Below are 23,256 nucleotides of genomic sequence, written 5' to 3'. Positions count from 1 at the left end.
TTGCTGGCACGGCCACTCTCCCAACATTGCCACGCCGACGTTTTACTACACAGTATGTTTTAATACAACAATAGTTATTGATAAATGTATTTATAAACACAAACACAGTCTATATGTTATCAATATTCCTATTAAAATAAGTGATGACAAATCAACAGATTTCATTTTAATTATGGTATGGCAATTATTCATGTCTAAAAAACATACCATTCAAAATTGTAGTAGTTTTTATCATATGGTGATAAAATAAGTATGTATAGATTTTTAGGAAAATATATAAATAGTACACATTCTGTGTACTTTTCTATTTATACATAAATATTTTGTAAAGGTTATTTTATTTATGTACTTTTGAAATAAATCTAAACACATGTCCTTATGCAAAATAAAATGTCAAAATAAAATGTCATCTAAATGTTTTATTATTTTAACTCAACTGTAATGGCGGCTGAGATAGGCTCCAGCACCCCCTGCTACCCCGAAAGGGACGAGCGGTAGAAAATGGATGGATGGATGGATTGAACAATAATATTACTAATAATAATCAAAATAATACTACTATAAATTGGTATGGTATGGTATTATTATTAATACTAACAATACAAAAGATAATAATAATAATAATAATAATAATAATAACACTAATAATTGACTAAAGTGGTGTAAAAATAATGCTGCCTTCCATGTAATAATTGACTAAAGTGGTGTAAACATAATGCTGCCTCTCACCTGAAGAGGCTGGGCATGGAAGGCATGGAGGGCATGGAGGGCATGGAGGGCATGGAGGGCATGGAGGGAAAGGTGTCCCTTACTACCTCCATCAGGTTGGACTTCTTCCTCGCAGCATAAACAAGAGTGACCAGCAGAAACAAGATGACCACCGTCACTCCAATGGCGATGCCGACTGTAGGAATGATGGAGGACACATGGATTGTGAGTACAAATACATACACATTCAGTAGTAGTGTTCTATTTTCTATTATTGTACTTGATGATGCCACCACGTCGTATATGTTCGTTTGGCAGTAATCTCCTTGCCATTCTGGAGGACACCTGAGACAAAGGACACAAATGTTACTTTCAACACATCCATCCTAATGAGACATTTTTTTCCGTACTTGCAGAGTGCCTGGTTGTCATCAAAGTAGCAAGTGCCGCCATTTTGACACTGACAGGGTGGTGGCATGGTGGGTGGTGGTTCCAATCCTTAAAAAAAAAAAAATCATCTCATAGGCTCTTTAGGTAACAATATTGACAATAGTTCACGCAAAGGTGTTTTCTAACATCACATACCTGCGTCGCATTGCGTGTTACTTCCAGGGACAAATTCGGTGCCCTCGGGGCAGGCGCAGGAGTAGCCCCCTGGACGCAGTAGACATAAGTGGCTACACGTTCCTTTGCATGGATTCTTCACTGCAGACACAAGAAATGTAAACATTTAGTCATTTCTTTGTACACAATGACAAGCACTTAAAAAAAAATCGGTATACAGCTTGTTTTTTAATGGCTCTCAACAATTAGTTATTAATGGGATGTATAGATATACAACTAACAACCATATGCTTTGCAACTTACAATACAGCACAAAAACTAAGATAAACATGTTATTTTTACAAAATAGCTTCGCATATAGTGATGTACATTGAATTGGCGTTAGCATCTTTAATTTCCAAATGTATCAAATAAGTGTACCCCTGCATTCTTTTATTGTTTAGTATGCGGCCCTCAGTGGAAAAAGTTTAGACACCCTTGAAAGACACGATGAATGCAATCAATCTCCTATAAACAGTAAAGCATATTTATCCAACGCACAGACTATATTCCGATAGTTTTTTTGTTATTTTTATCTGCCAAACAACAAGTCATTTTTATGTGGTGCTGTTAAAATCTATTTTGATTTTCATCTAAATTTGATAATATATATTATTTTAATAACAATGAATTATTGTAATTGTATTTATTTAAAAATATTGGTATTGTAAAAATTAATTTTCCTGTCTGACATTTCCTTTCCTTTGTTTCTTTAATTTTCATTTTCTTTACCCATTTTTATAATATTACACATAATTGATAGTAATACTAACAACAACAGTAAGACTAAATTATCATTATTATTATTATTTGAATGAGACATACGCTTTAGGTCGTATTTGATTATCTTGATATAAAATAAAATGTACAATTTTAGCTATATACATAATAAAATATTTTATTAACATAATGATCACAAATAACAAATAAAAACACTATCTCCCATTACTAAAGAATCCTTTAAAAATACTGAATTCAAACAGTTAATAGTTGTTCCTTATCCCATTTCTGACATTTCCTGAAATTTTCACCAAAACGTTTTGAGCAATGTTACTAACAAACCTTTAGCCAATATATAACCTCCTGGCAGAGGTAATTAATCGAAGGATGAATGAAACCGCCATGTTTCTTTGTCTGTTGCTTCCAAACAGAATGCACTTATACACTCTCTTTGTCTCTGTGGGTGGAGGTGGGGCCGTTAGCATACACACACAGAGAAGTTGAGCGTCTGAACTTAAACCTGAGGTAACATAATAAAAATGATCCGTTTCACCCCCAAAATTGTTACGTATCCCACTTCGGACTCTTCTTGAAAGTTTCATGAGAATCCGCCAATAACTTTTTAAACTACGTTGATAACTAACATTAATTAACCCAGAGGTACAGATAATAAAAACAATTATTATTATAAGCATTGATAAATGACTGATGTTTATTATTCATGCACATTTGGTCAAAATAATAGGGTATGATGAATTTGTGAAAGTGTGTCTCATAAAGTACTATAGCAAAAAGAATGAAAGTGTGTCAGTGGCAGGTGACCAAACATTAAAGTTTTATGAAAAATAATATTACTGTTGATGGAGTTGTATCTCTGCTGCTGGTACACAGACACCTGGGTCAACCACGGTCCAACAGTCAGCAGTTTGGTCTTGGTCCCAGTGCCAAACTTGTCCTGCCGGAACACCTCGCCGGTCTTACTTGTGCTCCAGTAAACATGGTCCTCGAACACGCTCACGCTGAAGGGGTTCCTCGCGTCTGTGGACAGAATCAGCAGTTTCGCAATCGTCTTGTACAGTTGTCTGACTGTCCTCACCTATGTAGACTGCAGTTCTGCGGTCCTCTCCGGAGGGCAGAACCGACTCGATGCGGCTCTCCTTGTAGTCTGACCAGTAGATTCTGTCGTTATTGGTGAAGTCAATGGAGAGACCGGTGGGCCAACCCAGGTTTCCCCCCACTAAGACCTTCCTTTCTTGACCATCCAGCCAGGAACATTCAATCTTGGGTACTTCCCCTCGGTCGGTCCAGTACAACATCCTGCAGAAACATTTGTCCACAAAAGACCATAAATTGTGTGGTGTTTTGACTAAACACCCTAAAGTTACAATTACTGTTGTTTTATATGTCTGAATAGCACACAGTTAGGGTGCATGTTTTAACACATTTTCACCCTTTTTTGTGCAGCGGTTCAGGAGTAGAAGCTGGTCTTACCCCAGTCGAGGGTTCACCGCCACAGCAGCCGGCTGGCCCAGTTCAGTCTTGACCAAGTGCTTCCTGTAGCGTCCATCCAACATGGCCACCTCTAGCCTCCTCACTATGGAGTCAGCCCAATACAGGTTCCTAAGAGTGACAAACAAAAGTACTTCTTACTGAGCCTGAAAAACAATACACAACAAAAAAGCCTCACTTAAGGTCCAAAGCTTACCTGCCCACCCAGTCCACAGCAATGCCGTTCGGTCTGGTGATGTACTTAATCCCGAGGTCAACAGCTGCGCCGATGTTGTTGTTGCCGTCATCCAGGGAAGGTATATAAGCTCTCTTAATGGCGCCCCAGACAGAGCCCTCGCTGGCCACAGTGAAGTAGACCATACCTAAAGGAGAACGTCAACTTATGACTTCTGAGAGTTTTTCCTCCTGATCTTTTTTTGATTAAAATGACACTCACTGAATCCGGTGTTGTTGTGATCCCAGTCGTAGTCCAGCGCCTCGATGCGCTCAGATTCCTGTATGAAGTCGTGGTAGGCCTGCGTCTGAAGGTTGAACCTCCGGATACGAATTTTCTCGGGTAGAAGCAGCAAGGGAGCGGGGCCTAGGAGGAGGAGATAGAGGTGTGATATCAGTAGGTATTAGTTAGTATTGACTCTGCTCACCTTCTGCCTCGCACAAGTCGCCGTTGCCGACTTTGCGGTAGCCGGGAGCGCACTCGCAGTCGTAGCTGCCCTTAGTGTTCTTACAGAGCTGAGGGCAGGTGCCAAACACCTCGCACTCATTGACATCTGCAAGGGGCAAGGAGAAATTGTGGAAAAACATTTGGTACGGTCAACAAATTTTTTGTGGTGTATACATTCTTAAAGGGGACCTATGATGAATTTAATCTTTTCTGACTTATAAATGTTACAATGTTGGATACTCTTGCCAAAGCGTCAAATCATAAGGTTCATGCATTTTGGCGTGAGCTTGCACGCAATTTTGGATGCTTCTGTTCGCAGGGATTTGCAGTCTGACTATGTTGTGACGTCACAGCGATGTCGACGTACTTATTTGGAAATTAAGTTAAGCTCTCAGCTGGAGGTGTAAGAGCACGTAATAACGCACACGTGCAACATGCAGTGACATAAGAACGGCTAAAACAGCGCTTTCTAAGCAGTGCGTAGGTATAAAACCTGGCAGGTTCAGCCACCGTGCATTTTTACCGCGTTCCGTGGTCGTTCGTATTAAGAGGCGAGTGTGCTGACCACTGGAATAAAAGCCCAACTCTTGAAGCTGCACTGGCTGGCCACTGCTACAAGTATTCCTAATATTGTGGCCGGGTGAATATATATAATGTTTATAAAGTTTATTTTCAACCGTGTCTCAGGAAAAAAAAATAGTGGTGACGACGTCAAGATTTATATTCAAACAGTGCACATTTTCAAAAGATGAGTTATGAGGATGGGGGAGTGGTTTTATTTGTAATCTGGGAACGTCTCCAGAATTGAACATCTTGCAGACATACTTAAAAAAGTTGTGACTGTGGCGCAAAATTTGCACAATGAGTATTTTTTGGACCACAAGGAAGTGTTTTAAATGTAGATTAAAATCATCATTAATCCCCTTTTAATAATAACATATTGTAAGACTGTAAAATTTTTTACTTTATAAACTTAGAATGTTAACAGCACAAAAACAAAAGACACTATTATTGTGTACCGAGACAAGTGTAAGTGTTGTCCAGGTCCACCATGTATCCGGGCCGGCAGGAGCAGATGAATCCGGTGCCGTTCAAGTTGATACAATTCTGTTGGCAAACCTTTTCCTCGCAATTGCGATCTTGGCCGAAATCTGGAGACAAACCACATGGCAGTGTCCGGTATTGCGTAGCAGCTCGATTATACGGAGCATTCGTGTGCAACTTACTGCAGCCCAACTCGTCAGTGCGATCCCCGCAGTTGTCGTTGTGGTCGCACACATAAGGCAGAGGCACACAGTGTCCATTGGTGCATTTAAACTGGTCCAGTGTGCAGGGAGGCAGGGTAGGTGGGCGACCTGCAGAGGACACCAATTTGAGTTGACAACAATCAATCTGCAAACTACTAGCAACATGGACGCAATAAACATACTGTAATTCTTTTTTTAAGGGGGGCAACACAGCGAATCAATTACATGAATGGTTTGGTTTTGTTTGTAAATCGGATGCTTTTCCAGGAATTGAATCTGCAAGAATCGAACCCATGCCCGCTGCCATGAAAGGTGTACATACTGTAATTCTTTCCTCCATCCAAATCCAATGGCTATTTAATCTCCCTTCAGATTTAAAATAATTTGTTCTGATTGCTGCTTAAGCTGATTGTGCAACAATTCCATAAAATTTTCTTATCTCTTGTACATTTTTTTTCCTGCACGGCTTTGTTGTATCCTGCCACAGACACTGATGTCATTTTTGTGATTTCCCATTTTCCGCAGCCTAAAAGGGCAAAGAGCAGGACTGGTATTAACAATGCTCAAACTAATCTTTTGTGAGGCCGCAACCTGCTGATAATAGTGTGTTAGCTTCAATTTCAATTTATTACATATTGTTATGGGATTGTAAAATATATTCATCATACATGTAACAGTACATTCATATTGATATGTTCTCTTTAGTAGTGTTTTATGCTGTATACAATAAACATCTTTGTATAGAATTAAAATCACAGCTGCTAAATAGTTATGGTGGATTTTGTACATTACCAGTCCTGTATTTCTATGTGTTTATTAAATAATGACATGTATTTATTTATGTTTATTTGATGATACATACTATTGTACTGTACATGTTTTATTTTAAATACAGTATGTATATTGAATTTGTATTATTTTTAATATTCATATTCTTCTGATGCGTTGCTACTATCAATATTATACTCATATATATATATGCACACACACACACACACACGTGTACATATATATATATATATATATATATATATATATATATATATATATATATATATATATATATATATATATATATATATATATATATATATATATATACATAATTGCACAATTAAATGCCTGGTTTCAGCAATTATTCCCATTTTTCAAAGATAATATTTTGACAGTCAGAGCAATAATGGTTCAGCAATATTTACTTTTGTTTTAATCAATTCAATTATTTATAACAACTTTTATTTATTGTTTATCAGTATTCATTATTGTTGATATTAGTTATTTAGTATTTTAAATAGATTTTGTAATAACATTTGAATAATAACATTCATCTTGGTAAAAGAAAACACTGTCCTATTTTGAAAACATTTTGATTCTATTCATATCAATTTAAATAAACAATGAATATATATATATTTTTAATACAATTAAATTAAATTATATAATTATCTGTACATACTGATTCTGTCAGAGAGGTGTTATTTCAACAATTTATTTACTTTCATTTACTTTAATTATATAATTTGTTTATTAATTCAATGTACCGGTAATTTATTTTATTTATTTTTGTAATATTTTTAAATACAATGTCAGTAAAATATCTTTATTAAAGGACCCTGTCTGGATGACTTACATTTTTCAAATTAAATGCATTAATTATTTGAAATTTTCAACAGTATTTTTGACTTAAAATGTAATGAATAAAAGTTAACTACAAATATATAAGTTCAATCAATTTCCTTTATTTAACCAGGTAAAGACTAATTGAGATTAAAACCTCTTTTTCAAGAGCGACCTGACACATTAGTTGATGTTAGTGTCAATTGAGACGTACATAGCTCCTCCTTCTCGTCACTCCCGTCGCCACAGTCATCATTTTGGTTGCACAGCAGGCCAGAGAAGATGCAGTAGCCGTTGGCACAGCGGAATCTAGACGGCATCTCACAGGTAATGTTCACTGTTCAAAACAAAAGAAAACACACTAATCATTTTTTACTAGCCTCCCATTATTGATGATTGCTATTTTATGGACGGTAAATCTCACGGCATAAAGCTAGCTGTTCATCGGAGCGGTCGCCGCAGTCGTCAGTGCCGTCACATACCCAGCTCGGGGACAGACACAGATGGTTGGCGCACTCAAACTGCCCCAGTGGGCACCAACGGCCTCCTGGGTAACGAGTGGCTGAGCGGGCGATAGGCATAATTTAAACCATCACATAACAAAGTGCGTGCTAAAATGGTGAAATATAAACAGAGTTTAATTCACACAACAAACAATTTTATTATGTTTACGTACGACAGCTGGTCTCGTCTGTTAGATCCTCGCAGTCAGGGCGGCCGTCGCACTGCAGCACAGACGGGATGCAATGACCCGAGTCGCACTGGAACGAGCCCGGATGGCACGTCTGCAACTCTGGAAGAGCGTTCGCATACGCAAAGTGAACAAAAGTATTGGGACACCTGGCCCTTTAAATCTAATTGCTGGATTGTTGACCCACTATTTAAGGAATCTATGCTGCGTTTACACTTTTAGGACTCATGAGACAACAAAACATAGGAGTGTTCGTGTTTTTTATGTTCTGAATAAAAGTAAAAAGCATCCGCTCACCGCAGTCTCTCTCATCTGAGTTGTCCCCGCAGTCGTTGTCATGGTCGCACACCCACTTCCCGGGGACGCACTGAGCGTTGTCGCATTTAAACTCGCTCTCCGAGCAAGGCCTTGGCTCTAAATACAAAATTGGAGGGATATTTACATAAAAAAATAAATCACATCATAACATTGTAGGCGGAATTCTGGCAAAGTCACGCACGACAGTCTCGCTCGTCTGAGCCGTCACCGCAGTCGTTGCGGCCGTCACACTTCCAGCGTATGGGGACGCAGCGGTGGTTGTCGCAGCGGAAATCGCCCAGAGGGTCGCAGGTCACCTCCTCTGTTAAAAAGATAAGGTTAAAAAGGTACTAAATGGAGTTCAATGGCAGACCTAATTGTGTGGTTGCAGTACTGACCGCAGCCTTGCTCGTCGCTGTTGTCGATACAGTCGTTGGTGCCGTCGCAGCGGGCCCACTGAGGAATGCAGCGGTAGTTCGTTTTGCAGGAGAACTCGGTTTCGTCGCACTTGTAGTCGGGGCCCACTAGGAGGGGCAGATTAGAAGCGTGAGGAGAGGCTGGAGAAAGCATGGAAGTGGCATCACTCACTGCAGGTCTCGTAAGGCTCGTCGGAGCCGTCACCGCAGTCGTCCTGCGCGTCGCACACGTAGTTGGGCGGCAGACAGTTGCCATTGGCGCACTGGAAGTGACCAGGTCGGCAGGTCCTCTGGGCGCAAGTGTCCGCCTCCTCGTCGCTGCCGTCGGAGCAGTCAGTGAAGCCGTCGCAGTGCCACGACATGGGGATGCACAACTTGTTCTTGCACTGGAACTGATTGTCGTCGCACCGATGGTCACCTTAAAGCATTAGTGTGAATTTGTAATCCCAGAAGTCACAACTAGGGTTAAGCATCGTTTGAATTTCAACGATTCCGATTCCTCATTTCAATTGCAGTTCCTAAAGATTCTGGTTCTTAAATAGGTAGAGTCATCATAAAAGTTTGCATGCATCCTCCTTTGCACAATACAACCTTTTTTTTTTTTTAAAAAACAGCGCTTCTGAGAACTGTTGTTATGGTCAAGAAACCTGCTGCCTCTTCTTTGTTGGCGGCAACTCTTTCTTCTTCCTTGGCACAGGCTATTTCTTCTTGGTTGGCAGCGGCAAATTTCTTCTTCGTTCAAGGCGGCTATTTCTTTGTCATTGTTCGGCAGCTATTTCTTTTTATTGGCAGGGGTCAAATTTCTTCTTTGTTGGCGGCAACTATTTCTTCATTGTTTGGCGGCTATATGTTCTTCGTTGTTTGGCAGCAATTTTTTCTTCGTTAGCAGTGGCTATTCCTTCTTCGGTGGCGGCGGCTATTTCATCTTTGTTAGCAGGGGCTAGAACTTCTTTGCTGGCGGCAGTTATTTCTTCTTCGTTGGCAGCAGCTATTTATTTTTTGTTGGTAGCAGCTATTTCTTCTTCATTGGTGGCAGCGATTTCTTCTATGTTGATCAGCGGCTATTTGTTCTTTGCTGGCGGCGGCTATTTCTTCTTCGTTGTCAGCAGCTATTTCTTTTTCGTTGGTAGCGGCTATTTCTTCTTCATTGGTAGCAGCGATTTCTTCTTCGTTGATCAGCGACTATTTCTTCTTTGTTGGTGGCGACTGATTATTCTCTGTTGGTGGCTGCTGTTTCTTCTTTGTTGTGTGGCAGCTATTTCTTCTTCATTAGTGGCAGCTTTTTCTTTTCATTGTTTCGGCAGCGCTTTCTGCTTCATCGGTGGCAGCCATATTTCCTCTTCGTGAGTGATGCCTATTTCTTCTTTGTTAGCGGCAGCTATTTTTTTTTCATTAGTGGCAGCTATTTCTTCTTGGCTGTTTCGGCAGCTCTTTCTTCTTTGTTGGTGACGGCCATAGTTCCTCTTTGTTGGTGGCGGCTATTTCTTCTTACCGTATTTTTCGGATTATAAATCGCTCCGGAGTATAAATCGCACCGGCCGAAAATGCATAATAAAGAAGGAAAAAAACATATATAAGTCGCACTAGAGTATAAGTCGCATTTTTTGGGGAAATTTATTTGATAAAATCCAACACCAAGAATAGACATTTGAAAGGCAATTTAAAATAAATAAAGAATAGTGAACAACAGGCTGAATAAGTGTACGTTATATGACGCATAAATAACCAACTGAGAATGTGCCTGGTATGTTAACGTAACATATTATGGTAAGAGTCATTCAAATAACTATAACATATAGAACATACTATACGTTTACCAAACAATCTGTCAATCCTAATCGCTAAATCCAATGAAAACTTCTTCCTCTGTGTCGCTTCTAAATAATATTATTTGATATTTTACGGTAATGTGTTAATAATTTCACACATAAATCGATCCAGAGTATAAGTCGCACCCCCGGCCAAACTATGAAAAATACTGCGACTTATAATCCGAAAAATACGGTAGTTGTTTGATTGCTATTTCTTCCGGTCATGCATCGAAATGAAAACATTTGAACGCTTCCTTTGGAATCGAAATGTTAGTCCCGCTTCCCATGTATGCTCAATGCCCTAGAAACAACCAAAATGTTTCCCTTTAACAATAGAGTGCATGAGAAAGTGAAAGGAAAACATAGCTATTCTTGACAACACTGTATTTTTTTAAACAGGAGGTTGCCTACAGCCACAGCTTTTAGTGCTAATCTTTTCTGACTTGGCGCTAATTGGAAATCCTGGTGGTTATTTGCTTTTGTAGGTTAATTGGTGGTTAATTGAATCGAGGCAATATTTAGAGCAATTAGGGTACATGAAAAATAAATATAATTTAAAGTGTGAGTGGACATACTGCAGAGGGCGGCGTCCTCATCGGAACCATCGGGACAGTCTGGATGGGCGTCACAGATGAAGCCAGGATAGGTGCAGTTTCCGTCTTTACATTGGAAGCGGCCAACGGGACAATAACGGGGCGGGCAGGTCTGAGGTTCATCCGAGCCATCTCCGCAATCTGATTGGCCGTCACACTTCCACCATATAGGAATACACCTGTTAATGAAACACTTATGACATGTAATAACTGTCTATTCCTATAAGCTACACTACCAACGACTGTTTTCAGACCTCTCGTTGTCCCCGCAGCGGAACTGAGTGCTGGAGCAGTCGGCAACACATTGGATCTTGAAACCAATAGAAATGCCGATAAAGTGATCCGGGCATTCGCACGTGGCACTTTGCCCACCCGCCGCAATCAGACACAGATGGCTGCAGATCATGGTGTGGGATGAGCACGGGTTCTCACCTGGGAAACATGAGGTAGATTATGAGCTGCTGTCCATGTCAGAGAAAACACAACATGACCGCCTCAAGCTAGATGAGCCCGCCCTATGTATAAAACTTTGTAAACCACTTTGTAAAAATTTAACGGAAAAAGCTTCGCTAAACATCTTACAAACCCCGTTTCCAAATGAGTTGGGAAATTGTGTTGGATGTAAATATAAACGGAATACAATGATTTGCAAATCCTTTTCAACCCATATTAAATTGAATGCACTACAAAGACAAGATATTTGATGTTCAAACTCATAAACTTTTTTTTTTGCAAATAATAATTAACTTAGAATTTCATGGCTGCAACATGTGCCAAAGTAGTTGGGAAAGGGCATGTTCACCACTGTGTTACATCACCTTTCCTTTTAACAACACTCAGTAAACGTTTGGGAACTGAGGAGACACATTTTTTAAGCTTCTCAGGTGGAATTCTTTCCCATTCTTGCTTGATGTACAGCTTAAGTTGTTCAACAGTCCGGGGGTCTCCGTTGTGGTATTTTAGGCTTCATAATGCGCCACACATTTTCAATGGGAGACAGGTCTGGACTACAGGCAGGCCAGTCTAGTACCCGCACTCTTTTACTATGAAGCCACGTTGATGTAACACGTGGCTTGGCATTGTCTTGCTGAAATAAGCAGGGGCGTCCATGATAATGTTGCTTGGATGGCAACATATGTTGCTCTAAAACCTGTATGTACCTTTCAGCATTAATGGCGCCTTCACAGATGTGTAAGTTATCCATGTCTTGGGCACTAATACACCCCCATACCATCACAGATGCTGGCTTTTCAACTTTGCGCCTATAACAATCCGGATTGTTCTTTTCCTCTTTGGTCCGGAGGACACGACGTCCACAGTTTCCAAAAACAATTTGAAATGTGGACTCGTCAGACCACAGAACACTTTTCCACTTTGTATCAGTCCATCTTAGATGAGCTCAGGCCCAGCGAAGCCGACAGCGTTTCTGGGTGTTGTTGATAAACGGTTTTCGCCTTGCATAGGAGAGTTTTAACTTGCACTTACAGATGTAGCGACCAACTGTAGTTACTGACAGTGGGTTTCTGAAGTGTTCCTGAGCCCATGTGGTGATATCCTTTACACACTGATGTCGCTTGTTGATGCAGTACAGCCTGAGGGATCGAAGGTCACGGGCTTAGCTGCTTACGTGCAGTGATTTCTCCAGATTCTCTGAACCCTTTGATGATATTACGGACCGTAGATGGTGAAATCCCTAAATTCCTTGCAATAGCTGGTTGAGAAAGGTTTTTCTTAAACTGTTCAACAATTTGCTCACACATTTGTTGACAAAGTGGTGACCCTCGCCCCATCCTTGTTTGTGAATGACTGAGCATTTCATGGAATCTACATTTATACCCAATCATGGCACCCACCTGTTCCCAATTTGCTTGTTCACCTGTGGGATGTTCCAAATAAGTGTTTGATGAGCATTCCTCAACTTTATCAGTATTTATTGCCACCTTTCCCAACTTCTTTGTCGCGTGTTGCTGGCATCAAATTCTAAAGTTAATGATTATTTGCAAAAAAATTTTTTTTTATCAGTTTGAACATCAAATATGTTGTCTTTGTAGCATATTCAACTGAATGTGGGTTGAAAATGATTTGCAAATCATTGTATTCCGTTTATATTTACATCTAACACAATTTCCCAACTCATATGGAAACGGGGTTTGTAAAATACAGCTGAACATGTGGGAGCTTTAAGTTTGATCATTTTGTAGCTCTTCAGCAAACAGGCTAGCCTAACATGATATTGCTGTTAAAATTTTACTGTAATGTTAGCATGCAGCTAACAAGCTATTGTGTGTGTCCTCCTGTCCCACTCCTTAATGTTACCTAACTGTAAATGATGTAAGGCATCTATTGGGTTAGTCAAGTGCAGTTACAGCGTATTAGTTAGCTTACAAAGTGCACAAACGTGGACAAACACAGCTAACTAGCATTAAAGCTACAGAAACACAAAAATGACTGCTGTCATTACTAAAAGCAATTTAAAAACTGTCTAAATTCCGGCATCAAGGTGAGTTTTCGGACAACACACTTCTAATACCATATTGTGTATTATTTAACATTAGTGTAAAATGGTATAAAATAGCTCAATACATTAAATTCTAGTTTAAGTAAGGTATGTACAAATGTCCTACTTGGTGGTTGCCTGTAGGGGTGGACCACATGAAGGTCATAAGGTCGGTGTGTGTTGTTGCCCATGATCATGCGCCCTTCGCCGGTGTATTTGTGAGCCTTTTCCACATCGTGTGTGTTCCAATCTGTCCAGTAGACCCAGTCCTCAAAGAGGGACACTGCAAAGACATGCGGCAGTGAGCCAGCAATGGCTCTGTGTCGGTTTTTGCCATCCATGTCTGCAAAGCTGCAAAGGGTGGATGCAGAGATGAATCAGATATATGCACGAAGAAACAGGCTGGGAGTGACTTATATGTCAACTCACTCTAGGAAGTTGAGGTGGGAATCGGCAAAGAAGATCTTATTGGTGGTGTAGTCTATAGTCAGAGCGCTGGGCCACTCCAGCTTGGCTGTTATAATGGCGATAACATTGCTTCCGTCCATGCCTGCCCTGCCGATATATGGAGTGTCAGCCCAGTCGGTCCAGTACAGCCATCTGTGGATAAAGGAGGACAGAAGGAGAGCAATGAGGCATCCCAGCTGCTACAATATCATAGTTACAGATGATTCATGTTTGCATGTACCCATATTTGGGGTTCACAGCCACAGCGCGAGGCCGGGTGATGGTGTAAGTGTTGTTTCCATTTGTGAAGTGGCCGGTCAGCAGCTTCTTCATGTAGCGCCCATCCAGCTCCATCACATGCACAGAGCCATAGTAACTGTCCACCCAGTACAACTTCCTGTGACGGACGTAACACAGCAGCTTAGTACTTCAGAGGCATTGGATTTGAAACATTTTACTAGAATACTTTGGCTATGTCTATCACTACATGGGTACTTTCACCAAAACAAACACAAAAAAACCTACTTTGAACTGTAAGGCAATTTTAACCAATCAGATACCTGAAGAAAGTCATTTCCGGAAGAGGCACAATAACAAACGGCGAATAACGGTTTGACCGTGAAAATTTGTTAAGAAAAAAAAACTAAATAAAAAATAAAAATGAGAATATGTTAGACTGTCATATCATTCAAAAAAGACAAGAACAAATAAATAAAAAAACCTCAAATAAATTTAAAAAAACGTAAGTTTTTCCATGTCAAAATTTTGGGAAAAAATAGTGTCAAAAAGTTTGCAGAAAATTATATTAATGCACACGAATGTGTACATGCAGACAAAAAGCTGAAACATATTGATGAAAATTATGTATTATTAATATGTATTAAAAATAAAAACACTACACAAAAAATACCCAGTTTTTAACTGCTAGACAAAAAGGTGTCAACCTCAAGATCTGGCCCGCCACTTCATTTTACGTGGCCCGTGAAAGGCTGGAAATAATGTAAATAAAGCACTTATGGGTTAAATGTATTTGTTCTTTCAATTTTGACTGAGAGAAGGTACTGCATGCAATTACAAATATTCTCAACCTAATTATTATCTGACAGTGCAAAAAGATATTCTGAGCATTTTTTGGGGGTTACTAAAAATGTACACTTAAATATCTGCTTGTTACCTTGACCTACGATTTCAAAGCAAGTTATCGATCAATCTGTTAGTAAAAGTTATCATTATTAAAAACAATTGTCTATTAAAATTGTTTACAATGACTATCATACATATATATTCATACATACGTACATATATATATACACATACATACTTCCGCACATATATATACATACATACACACTTATATATACATACATAGATGTCTATATATATGTCTATATATATATATATATATATATATATATATATATATATATATATATATATATATATATATATGTATACACTTATCTAAATACATATGTAAAAATACATACACATATACATACATATGTGTGTGTATATATACACATATACATACATATATGTATATATACCTGTATACACATATACATATATATATATATATATATATATATATATATATATATACACATACATATATGTATATATATACACATATACATATATACTATATATATATATATATATATATATATATATATATATATATATATGTATATATATATATGTATACCCTTATCTAAATACATATGTAAATATATATACACATATACATACATATGTGTGTGTATATATACACATATACATACATATATGTATATATATACACATATACACATACATATATATATATATATATATATATATATATATATATATATATATATATATATATATATATATATATATATATATATATATATATACCCTTATCTAAATACATATGTAAATATATATACACATATACATACATATGTGTGTGTATATATACAAATGTACATACATATGTATCTATATACTGTATATACACATATACTGTACATACATATGTATCTATCTATACTGTATATATATATATGTATATATATATATATATATATATATATATATATATATATATATATATATATATATATATATATATATATATACATATATATATAAAATAATAAATGCTTTGCTATATGTACAGTATAGCATATACAGATTCTACGCATACTTGTTATACTAACCCTACCTTCCAACCCAATCAATCGCCAGACCCTCTGCTCCGAGAATGCCGTTATCCACCAGCACCTCCCTGTTGCTCCCGTCAAAACGCATCCTCTCAATCTTTCCCACTCCGGCATCGAGCCAATAAAGCCTCTTTTCGGAATAATCATAATCCAGAGCCACCACGTTGGAGAGGCCCTGCAGGACTATTCTCAACTGGGATCCGTCGGTGGTCAGGTTGCGGATGTAGTAGCGATTGGTGTACAACAGGTAAGGGTCGACGCCGCTGTTCTGCCGACAGGTGCGCCCGTCGGGTTCCCGCAGGTATCCTGGGGCACATCTGCAGTGATAGGAGCCTGCGGTGTTGTCGCAGAGCTGGCTGCAGACGGCCGGCGTGCTGAGGCACTCGTTGATGTCCTCGCAGGCTTTGCCGTCGGGCATGAGCTGGTAGCCAGGGTTACAGGAGCAGAAGTAGCCTGTGAGCGTGTCCGTGCACAGCTGGGCACACTGGTGGACTGATGGGTTGCGGCATTCATTGATGCCTAAATGAAAAAGATTTACACTTGGCTTTAAATGTAATTGAATAGAATTTTTTTTTTTTTTTAAATCAAGTCAAATAATTTACCATCAAACATTTTCATTAAATCAAATTGAATACCTACAATAATAACATTTTTTTATAAATTGAATAATTTACAATAAAAACCCAGATAGATAGATGGCTATTTGTGATACAAATTTACATTTAAAAGTATTCAAAACTAAATTAATTTCTCATTTACGATAGCAAATTTTTTTTCTTTTTAATTACTTTAAATTACATACTGTAACTTCCTGAAAATAATTAAAACTAGAATCTACAACTAAATAATTATATCCGATTAATTTGAATGTACAAGCAAAAATGTTCTTCTGGAGTCCTGCAGGTGACATTAATGTTCATTACAAAAGAGGGATAAAGTGTCCCACTTGGTCTCGGGGAGCAGTTCCTAGTACAAATCCAGCTTCTGTCATCCTAGTCACTGCCATTGTGTCCTTGGGCAAGACACTTCACCTACCTTGTACCCAGTGCCACCCACACAAGTATGGGACAACTATGTTATAATCTGTCAAATTTCAAGTCCGCACAACATATTGTTAATTAATTTTTAATTAAATATAAATATGATTAGTAAAATACATTTTAAAAACATTGGATTTTTTTAAGAAAACAATCATACAGTTTGGCAATATTTGTACACTAAAATGTATACTGATTTAAATGGTGGCATTTAGTATTACAAATAAGTTTTTTAATATATTATTTGGCATCACATTACTCAGTTCTAATTCGACTGCCATAAAAGTAGCGTTTTTCAACTTTCCAGTTTTCTGGAATTCAACATTAGACATGTTTTGAACGATTCTATTTTGAGCTACTGAGTTGAGTTTCTCACCGCAGCCTTTTTCGTCACTGTTGTCCTGGCAGTCCTTCACACTGTTGCACACGTTCTTTGCGTCGATGCACTCGCCCGACTTGCACAAGTACTGATTAGGCGGGCACGTGGGTTGCGCCGTGACGCACAAGCTGTCCGCTTCGTCGGAACCGTCCAGGCAGTCGTTAGTGCCGTCGCAGGTGTAAGCCGAGTAGATGCAGGCCCCGTTGCCGCAGGTGAACTGGTAGCTGCTGCATGTGTCGTAAGTACAGCCCAGCTCGTCGCTGCCGTCTCCGCAGTCATTCACGCGGTCGCAACTAAGGTAAGAGTGCAATATTTGGTCAATTTCTTATGAGCGATAACATCAGCAGGGGCATATTTTCTACTCACTGGAAGGGGAGGTAAATGCATAGGCCATTTTTGCAGGCGAACTCGTTCATGTGGCAGGTCCGATTGGGGCAGTTTTGAAGCTCATCGGCCGCATCGACGCAGTCTTTGTCGCCGTCACACACAAAGTTTAAGGGCACGCAGCGTGGGTGACCCGGGGACCAGGTAGGGCAGGTAAATTGGTTAGAGCTGCATGTACGCTGACCTGCGAAGACACAAATAGTAGCGTTGTGACAGTATGTAATCAGATTTTTCGTTGCAGAACATTCCGTACGATACAGAGGTGTACCAAGTTTCGACATTAAGTCAGGGACAGGAAGTGTGACTGTCACGCGGTATAGTCACACGTCTACTCTGTAAATGCTGCCCAACTTTTGGCTAGTGAGAGGTGGAAAACCCTCCTCTGTCATTTTTAACAATAATCCGATGCTCTCCAATTAAATTAAAAAATCTAAGACAAGTACCACAAGTGGCAATAGTAAATTTAAAGTTAACGTACCATTGATTGTCACACACACTAGGTGTGGTGAAATTATTCTCTGCATTTGACCCATTACCCTTGATCACCAATTCCAACCCTTGATGCTGAGTGCCAAGCAGGGAGGTAATGGGTCCCATTTTTATAGTCTTTGGTATGACTCGGCCGGGGTTTGAACTCACAACCTACCAATCTCAGGGCGGACACTCTAACCACTAGGCCACTGAGTAGTAGGGCTTTTCACTTCTGATACGATACCAATAATAGTGCCTTGAGCATTGGTCGATACCTAATATTAATCCGATTTGATATTAGCACAAATCATAGCACATAATTTTATTATTTTTGTCGTGTGAAATGTTAGCACAGGCTTGAGCAAGTGAAATTACTCAAACAGAGAATAATGGGAGGTGTGATATATTAACTATGCTGTCCTAAAAATGAAGTGGATTGGTAATTTGTTTTTGGCCACACCTAATGGTCACAATATTTCATTAAGTTAGGCGTATGACTCCCATGATGCAGTTGAATAATCCAGACACTTTTGTTACTCAATACTCTCTAATACGCTTCTGCCTTGGAAACTTTGTCTGGTAAGTAATATGCAACTATAATTACTCTATATTTGTTTAAATTGACAATTGTGGCCTTTTAGACAGCAATATTTTTTAAGGAGAGTTATTGCGTATGTCTAGCTTGTGTGCTGTTGTGTACTTAGCTGTTGTGTAGCTGCTCAATCCTAGTAACCTGTTTACCATTTGTAAATGACTTGAATAAAATACAAGAGAAGACCAACCTTGTGTGCTTATTGGAGGACATTTAAATGTTAACTGGCTGTCCAATTTTGCTCAAGTGCAAGCCGATAACACCCGATTTTTGCTGATATCAGACAGATATCTGTATCAGATCGGGACACCCAGACACAAGTGTTACAGTTTGAGAATCAATGCACTACTTACAGTAGATAGTGAAACCTCATGTTAAACAAGTCCAATCAACACATTGTTAAAAGGTTTTCATGAATAAAATGCTTTCTGACCACACTGCAGCTCAGGAGCCTCGTCACTGCTGTCCCAGCAGTCGTTGTTGCCGTCACAGAGCATGGACTGAGGGATGCAGTTCCCGTTGGTACACGTGAACTGGCTGGCGCTGCAAGTTTTCACTATATGCTCTTTAGAAAAATAGACAGAGCGCACATTAGGTTAATGCCGGCTCAGCATGGCCAGTCATGTGTCATGCCCTGGCTAAAATTGACTTGCCGCATGTGGAAGGTTCATCAGTCCCATCGCTGCAGTCCTTGTAGAAGTCACACACCCAAGAGGTGGGGATGCACTTGCCAACGTCACACTGGAACTCGCTCGGAGGGCACGTACGACCCACTGTGGGTTTTTGTGCAACACATATCTACATTTAGAGACTTAAAGATTTAGATTTAGAAAAAAAAAGGCACAACTCGTTTACCGCAGAAGAGAGGGTTCTCGTCGCTGTTGTCGCCACAGTTGTTGTAGCCGTCGCACAGCTTGTTAGGGTAGATGCAGATGTTGGTGTTGTCACATTTGACCTGGCCCGAGGGACAGACCCTGTCAGCTGAAGAGGGTCAACAAGGGTTACGTATCAACTGTATAATCTGGAGAACACACTCAAAATACTAACCTCATTAAGCTATATTATATTCTACTATAAAATATTACAACCAGCTCTTAGGATGATGCAGAACAGTTCCATGCAAATGGAACCGCAATAATAAAACACACTGATCACCCTGTGACTTGTGTTTTGAATAACTCAGTACATCCAATGCATCCCATCCATCCATCCATTTTTTACCGCATGTCCCTCTCGGGGTGAGATAATAACATTTTGTTTGACACTGCAAGTATTCATTTAACATGCTTATTATGATGCTAGAGGATAAGCAGGTCCAATCAAAATATTTTAAAATTGTGCAAAAACACCAACTATACAGATGAGTAACAACAAAACACAAGTATATAAAAGAAAAAACACAAAAATGAATGATGAAAAATATGAAATAATGACAAAAAAAATACATGATTAAGTACTGTTTTATTATACATTATATTAAATGATGTATTGGATATCCAGTTACTGTATGGAATGTACCTTCATGACACCTATAATGATAACAACTAGATAATCTAAAAGTAAAAAAAACATTTTACTCTGTTAGCCTAATGATTAATTTAAATTAATAATTACTTTATGTTGCTACTTCTCGCTGGCAGGTTATCATTCGTGTGTTAATCATTTTGAGGCATTTACGCTGCTTTGTTATGACTCATGCTGCTACAGTATACTTTGATCATGTCACCAACCTGTCATTATGCTGCTACCTGTCACTGTTTATGCAATTTTTCCTGCCTCTGTTTGACTTACCACCTATCATCTAAGTGCAATATTTGCAATTTAAAATGTTCTATTTGAAGAGTGTTTTTTTAATATATTTTCTTATTTCCTTTTATTGAGAGCCTTGACTAACATTTCGTTATGTTCATGTAATGACAATAAACACTTTTGAATCGTGACAATCAAAACTCAGCATATCTGAAATTATGACAAAATTACAAGAAAAAAAAAGGTGAAGTAAAAAACGGTGCAATTATCATCAATTACATAATAACCCTAACCCTATACCTATGAAAGTTAAAGTACCAATGATTGTCACACACACACTAGGTGTGGCGAAATTATTCTCTGCATTTGACCCATCACCCTTGATCACCCCCTGGGAGGTGAGGGGAGCAGTGGGCAGCAGCGGTGGCCGCGCCCGGGAATCATTTTTGGTGATTTAACCCCCAATTCCAACCCCTTGATGCTGAGTGCCAAACAGGGAAGTAATGGGTCCCATTTTTATAGTCTTTGGTATGACTCGGCCGGGGTTTGAACTCCCAACCTACCGATCTCAGGGCGGACACTCTAACCCAGACCTGGGCATTCTGCGGCCCGCGGGCCGCATCCGGCCCTTTGTGCGTCCCTGTCCGGCCCGCGTGAGGCCAATTATAAATTACAAAATACATTTTAAAAAGTATCTATGTCGAGTGTGCAATACAACGGTGCTGCTTTTGTTTTTAAAATCGTTATTTGTATTACTTCCGTGTGGACGTATGCGCGTGGGTGATTGTGAGTGAATGTGAACAGCTGCAATCACAAATTACAAAATAAAGTTGAAAAAACATCTATGTCGTGCGCGCAATACAACTGTGCTGCTTTTATTTTGAAAAGTATTATTTATGGGCGTGTGTCCGTGTGTAACCTGCGAGTGAAGGTGCACATGCAGCGACAAGTGATGCACGGTTTACACCCGAGACGCTAAAAAGAGAAAAGTTGATGACGAATGGCGTGTTTTCAACAAGACATGGACTGCCAAGCAACGTTCCCTCTAAGGTGCGTGCCTGCGCAATTTCGCACTGCTCAAACGTCCGCTGCGCGCAGCAAATATATGTCGCGCACCAAATCAAATCCCATCTGAATTCTAAACAAAATAAACATATTTATTCTATGTAATTTTGCAATGCAACTTTGAGTGACAGTGACAACAAGCGGCCCTAACGGTGTTCGTCAACACCGTTCAATTGAACACCGTTCAATTATTGTAACGTCTATCGAGATGCTTCGAGGACAGGAATTATATCGATCACTTTATTGAGCAAAACTGTTTATATTCGGACATAACCACACCAAAAACATGAGTAAAACACTTCAATCTCGAAAAACTAGTCATTTTCTGCCGTACAAACCAGGCCAAAACCAACTTGTCATCTGTCACCAACACGCATAGCACTAAACCACTGGTGCGTTTATGGCCACACAAAAAGTCGGACAACTCAAACACCACACAAAGTTACACTATGACTCCTCAGTCATACGTGTGCTTATTTTACTGTCATTTATTATTAATGTTAATTTGTTTATATTAGTCATGGAATGCTGTTACACACATTATGTTGAATTATTACTATTATTATTAATTATTATTATTATTATTATTATTTATCTTACGGTATATATCAAAAATAATATTGAGCAAAATTTAATTGAAATATTGTCGATGTGGCCCTCCAGCAGTGCTCGGGTTGCTCATGCGGCCCCCGGTAAAAATTAATTGCCCACCCCTGCTCTAACCACTAGGCCACTGAGTAGTATTGTGATGAGATAAAATTTAAAAGTAGAAAATCTTGTACTGTCACATTTTTATCTTTAATAAGTTAACTATAAGGAAAATATAATTTTTGAATATTATATTCTGTACATGTATGTTTGTAATATATTTTGATTTCGTTTAAAAAAATAAATTGCTAGTATTCCACTGTAGCACAGTTTGAGAATAGATATATACTGTATAATGTCTAATCATCAACAAAAAATGAAATGTTGATAAATAAATAACTCACGGCAGTTAATTTCATCCGAGGTGGCGTTGTCGCGGCAGTCGTTGTAGCCGTCGCAGAGAAAAGACGCGCTGATGCAGCGTCCGTTGCCGCAAGTGAACTCGGTGTCGGGGTTACAGGTGGGGAAGGGGCATCCGTGCTCATCGCTGTTGTCGCCGCAGTCGTCCACGTAGTCGCAGGCATAGTTGAGCGGCACACAGCGGCCGTTGTCACAGGTGAATTGCACACCAGAGCAGGTGTGGAAGGCTGCGGAGGAGGATTCCAAGTTCACCCTCAAAAAGTTGTGCTGTTAGAGGTTGATGCAAAGTCCCCTCACCGCACACTCTCTCCAGCTCGTCTGTGTTGTCCTTGCAGTCGTCGAAGCCGTCACATGTCCAGCCAGCTGGGATGCATTTTCCGCTGAGACACGTGAACTGATTGGGCTGGCAGCGCTTGCCGTCGTCTTTGACACAGTCTTTGCCGTTATTTGCCAAGTACCATTTGCCGACGTGGGGACACTGGCATTCGGGTCCGGTCGGACCTGATGATATAAGAAATAACCAGAAAATGGACTGACTTTTCCC

General features: G+C 39.3%; 1 protein-coding gene across 1 annotated transcript in view; it reads right to left on the bottom strand.

Annotated features, from left to right (window-relative positions):
* The window catches only part of lrp2b (low density lipoprotein receptor-related protein 2b), a 68,001-nt gene that overhangs the window by 2,538 nt on the left and 42,207 nt on the right, over positions 1 to 23,256 (bottom strand). Inside the window, 32 exon segments of the mRNA XM_062056363.1 lie at positions 730 to 904; positions 989 to 1,053; positions 1,119 to 1,206; positions 1,294 to 1,413; positions 2,887 to 3,069; positions 3,128 to 3,348; positions 3,523 to 3,651; positions 3,737 to 3,902; positions 3,977 to 4,120; positions 4,182 to 4,307; positions 5,221 to 5,352; positions 5,428 to 5,556; positions 7,280 to 7,402; positions 7,490 to 7,627; positions 7,742 to 7,858; positions 8,054 to 8,170; positions 8,256 to 8,375; positions 8,452 to 8,577; positions 8,642 to 8,887; positions 10,856 to 11,052; positions 11,128 to 11,305; positions 13,498 to 13,721; positions 13,800 to 13,970; positions 14,059 to 14,214; positions 16,030 to 16,546; positions 17,441 to 17,736; positions 17,810 to 18,011; positions 19,324 to 19,455; positions 19,544 to 19,663; positions 19,746 to 19,871; positions 22,697 to 22,949; positions 22,951 to 23,213. Coding sequence (XP_061912347.1) covers positions 730 to 904; positions 989 to 1,053; positions 1,119 to 1,206; positions 1,294 to 1,413; positions 2,887 to 3,069; positions 3,128 to 3,348; positions 3,523 to 3,651; positions 3,737 to 3,902; positions 3,977 to 4,120; positions 4,182 to 4,307; positions 5,221 to 5,352; positions 5,428 to 5,556; positions 7,280 to 7,402; positions 7,490 to 7,627; positions 7,742 to 7,858; positions 8,054 to 8,170; positions 8,256 to 8,375; positions 8,452 to 8,577; positions 8,642 to 8,887; positions 10,856 to 11,052; positions 11,128 to 11,305; positions 13,498 to 13,721; positions 13,800 to 13,970; positions 14,059 to 14,214; positions 16,030 to 16,546; positions 17,441 to 17,736; positions 17,810 to 18,011; positions 19,324 to 19,455; positions 19,544 to 19,663; positions 19,746 to 19,871; positions 22,697 to 22,949; positions 22,951 to 23,213 — 5,500 coding nt within the window.

This window comes from Entelurus aequoreus, linkage group LG08 (genome assembly GCF_033978785.1).
Source record: "Entelurus aequoreus isolate RoL-2023_Sb linkage group LG08, RoL_Eaeq_v1.1, whole genome shotgun sequence".
NCBI classification, from domain to species: Eukaryota; Metazoa; Chordata; class Actinopteri; order Syngnathiformes; family Syngnathidae; genus Entelurus; species Entelurus aequoreus.
This window is presented reverse-complemented; position numbering and strand designations above follow the sequence as displayed.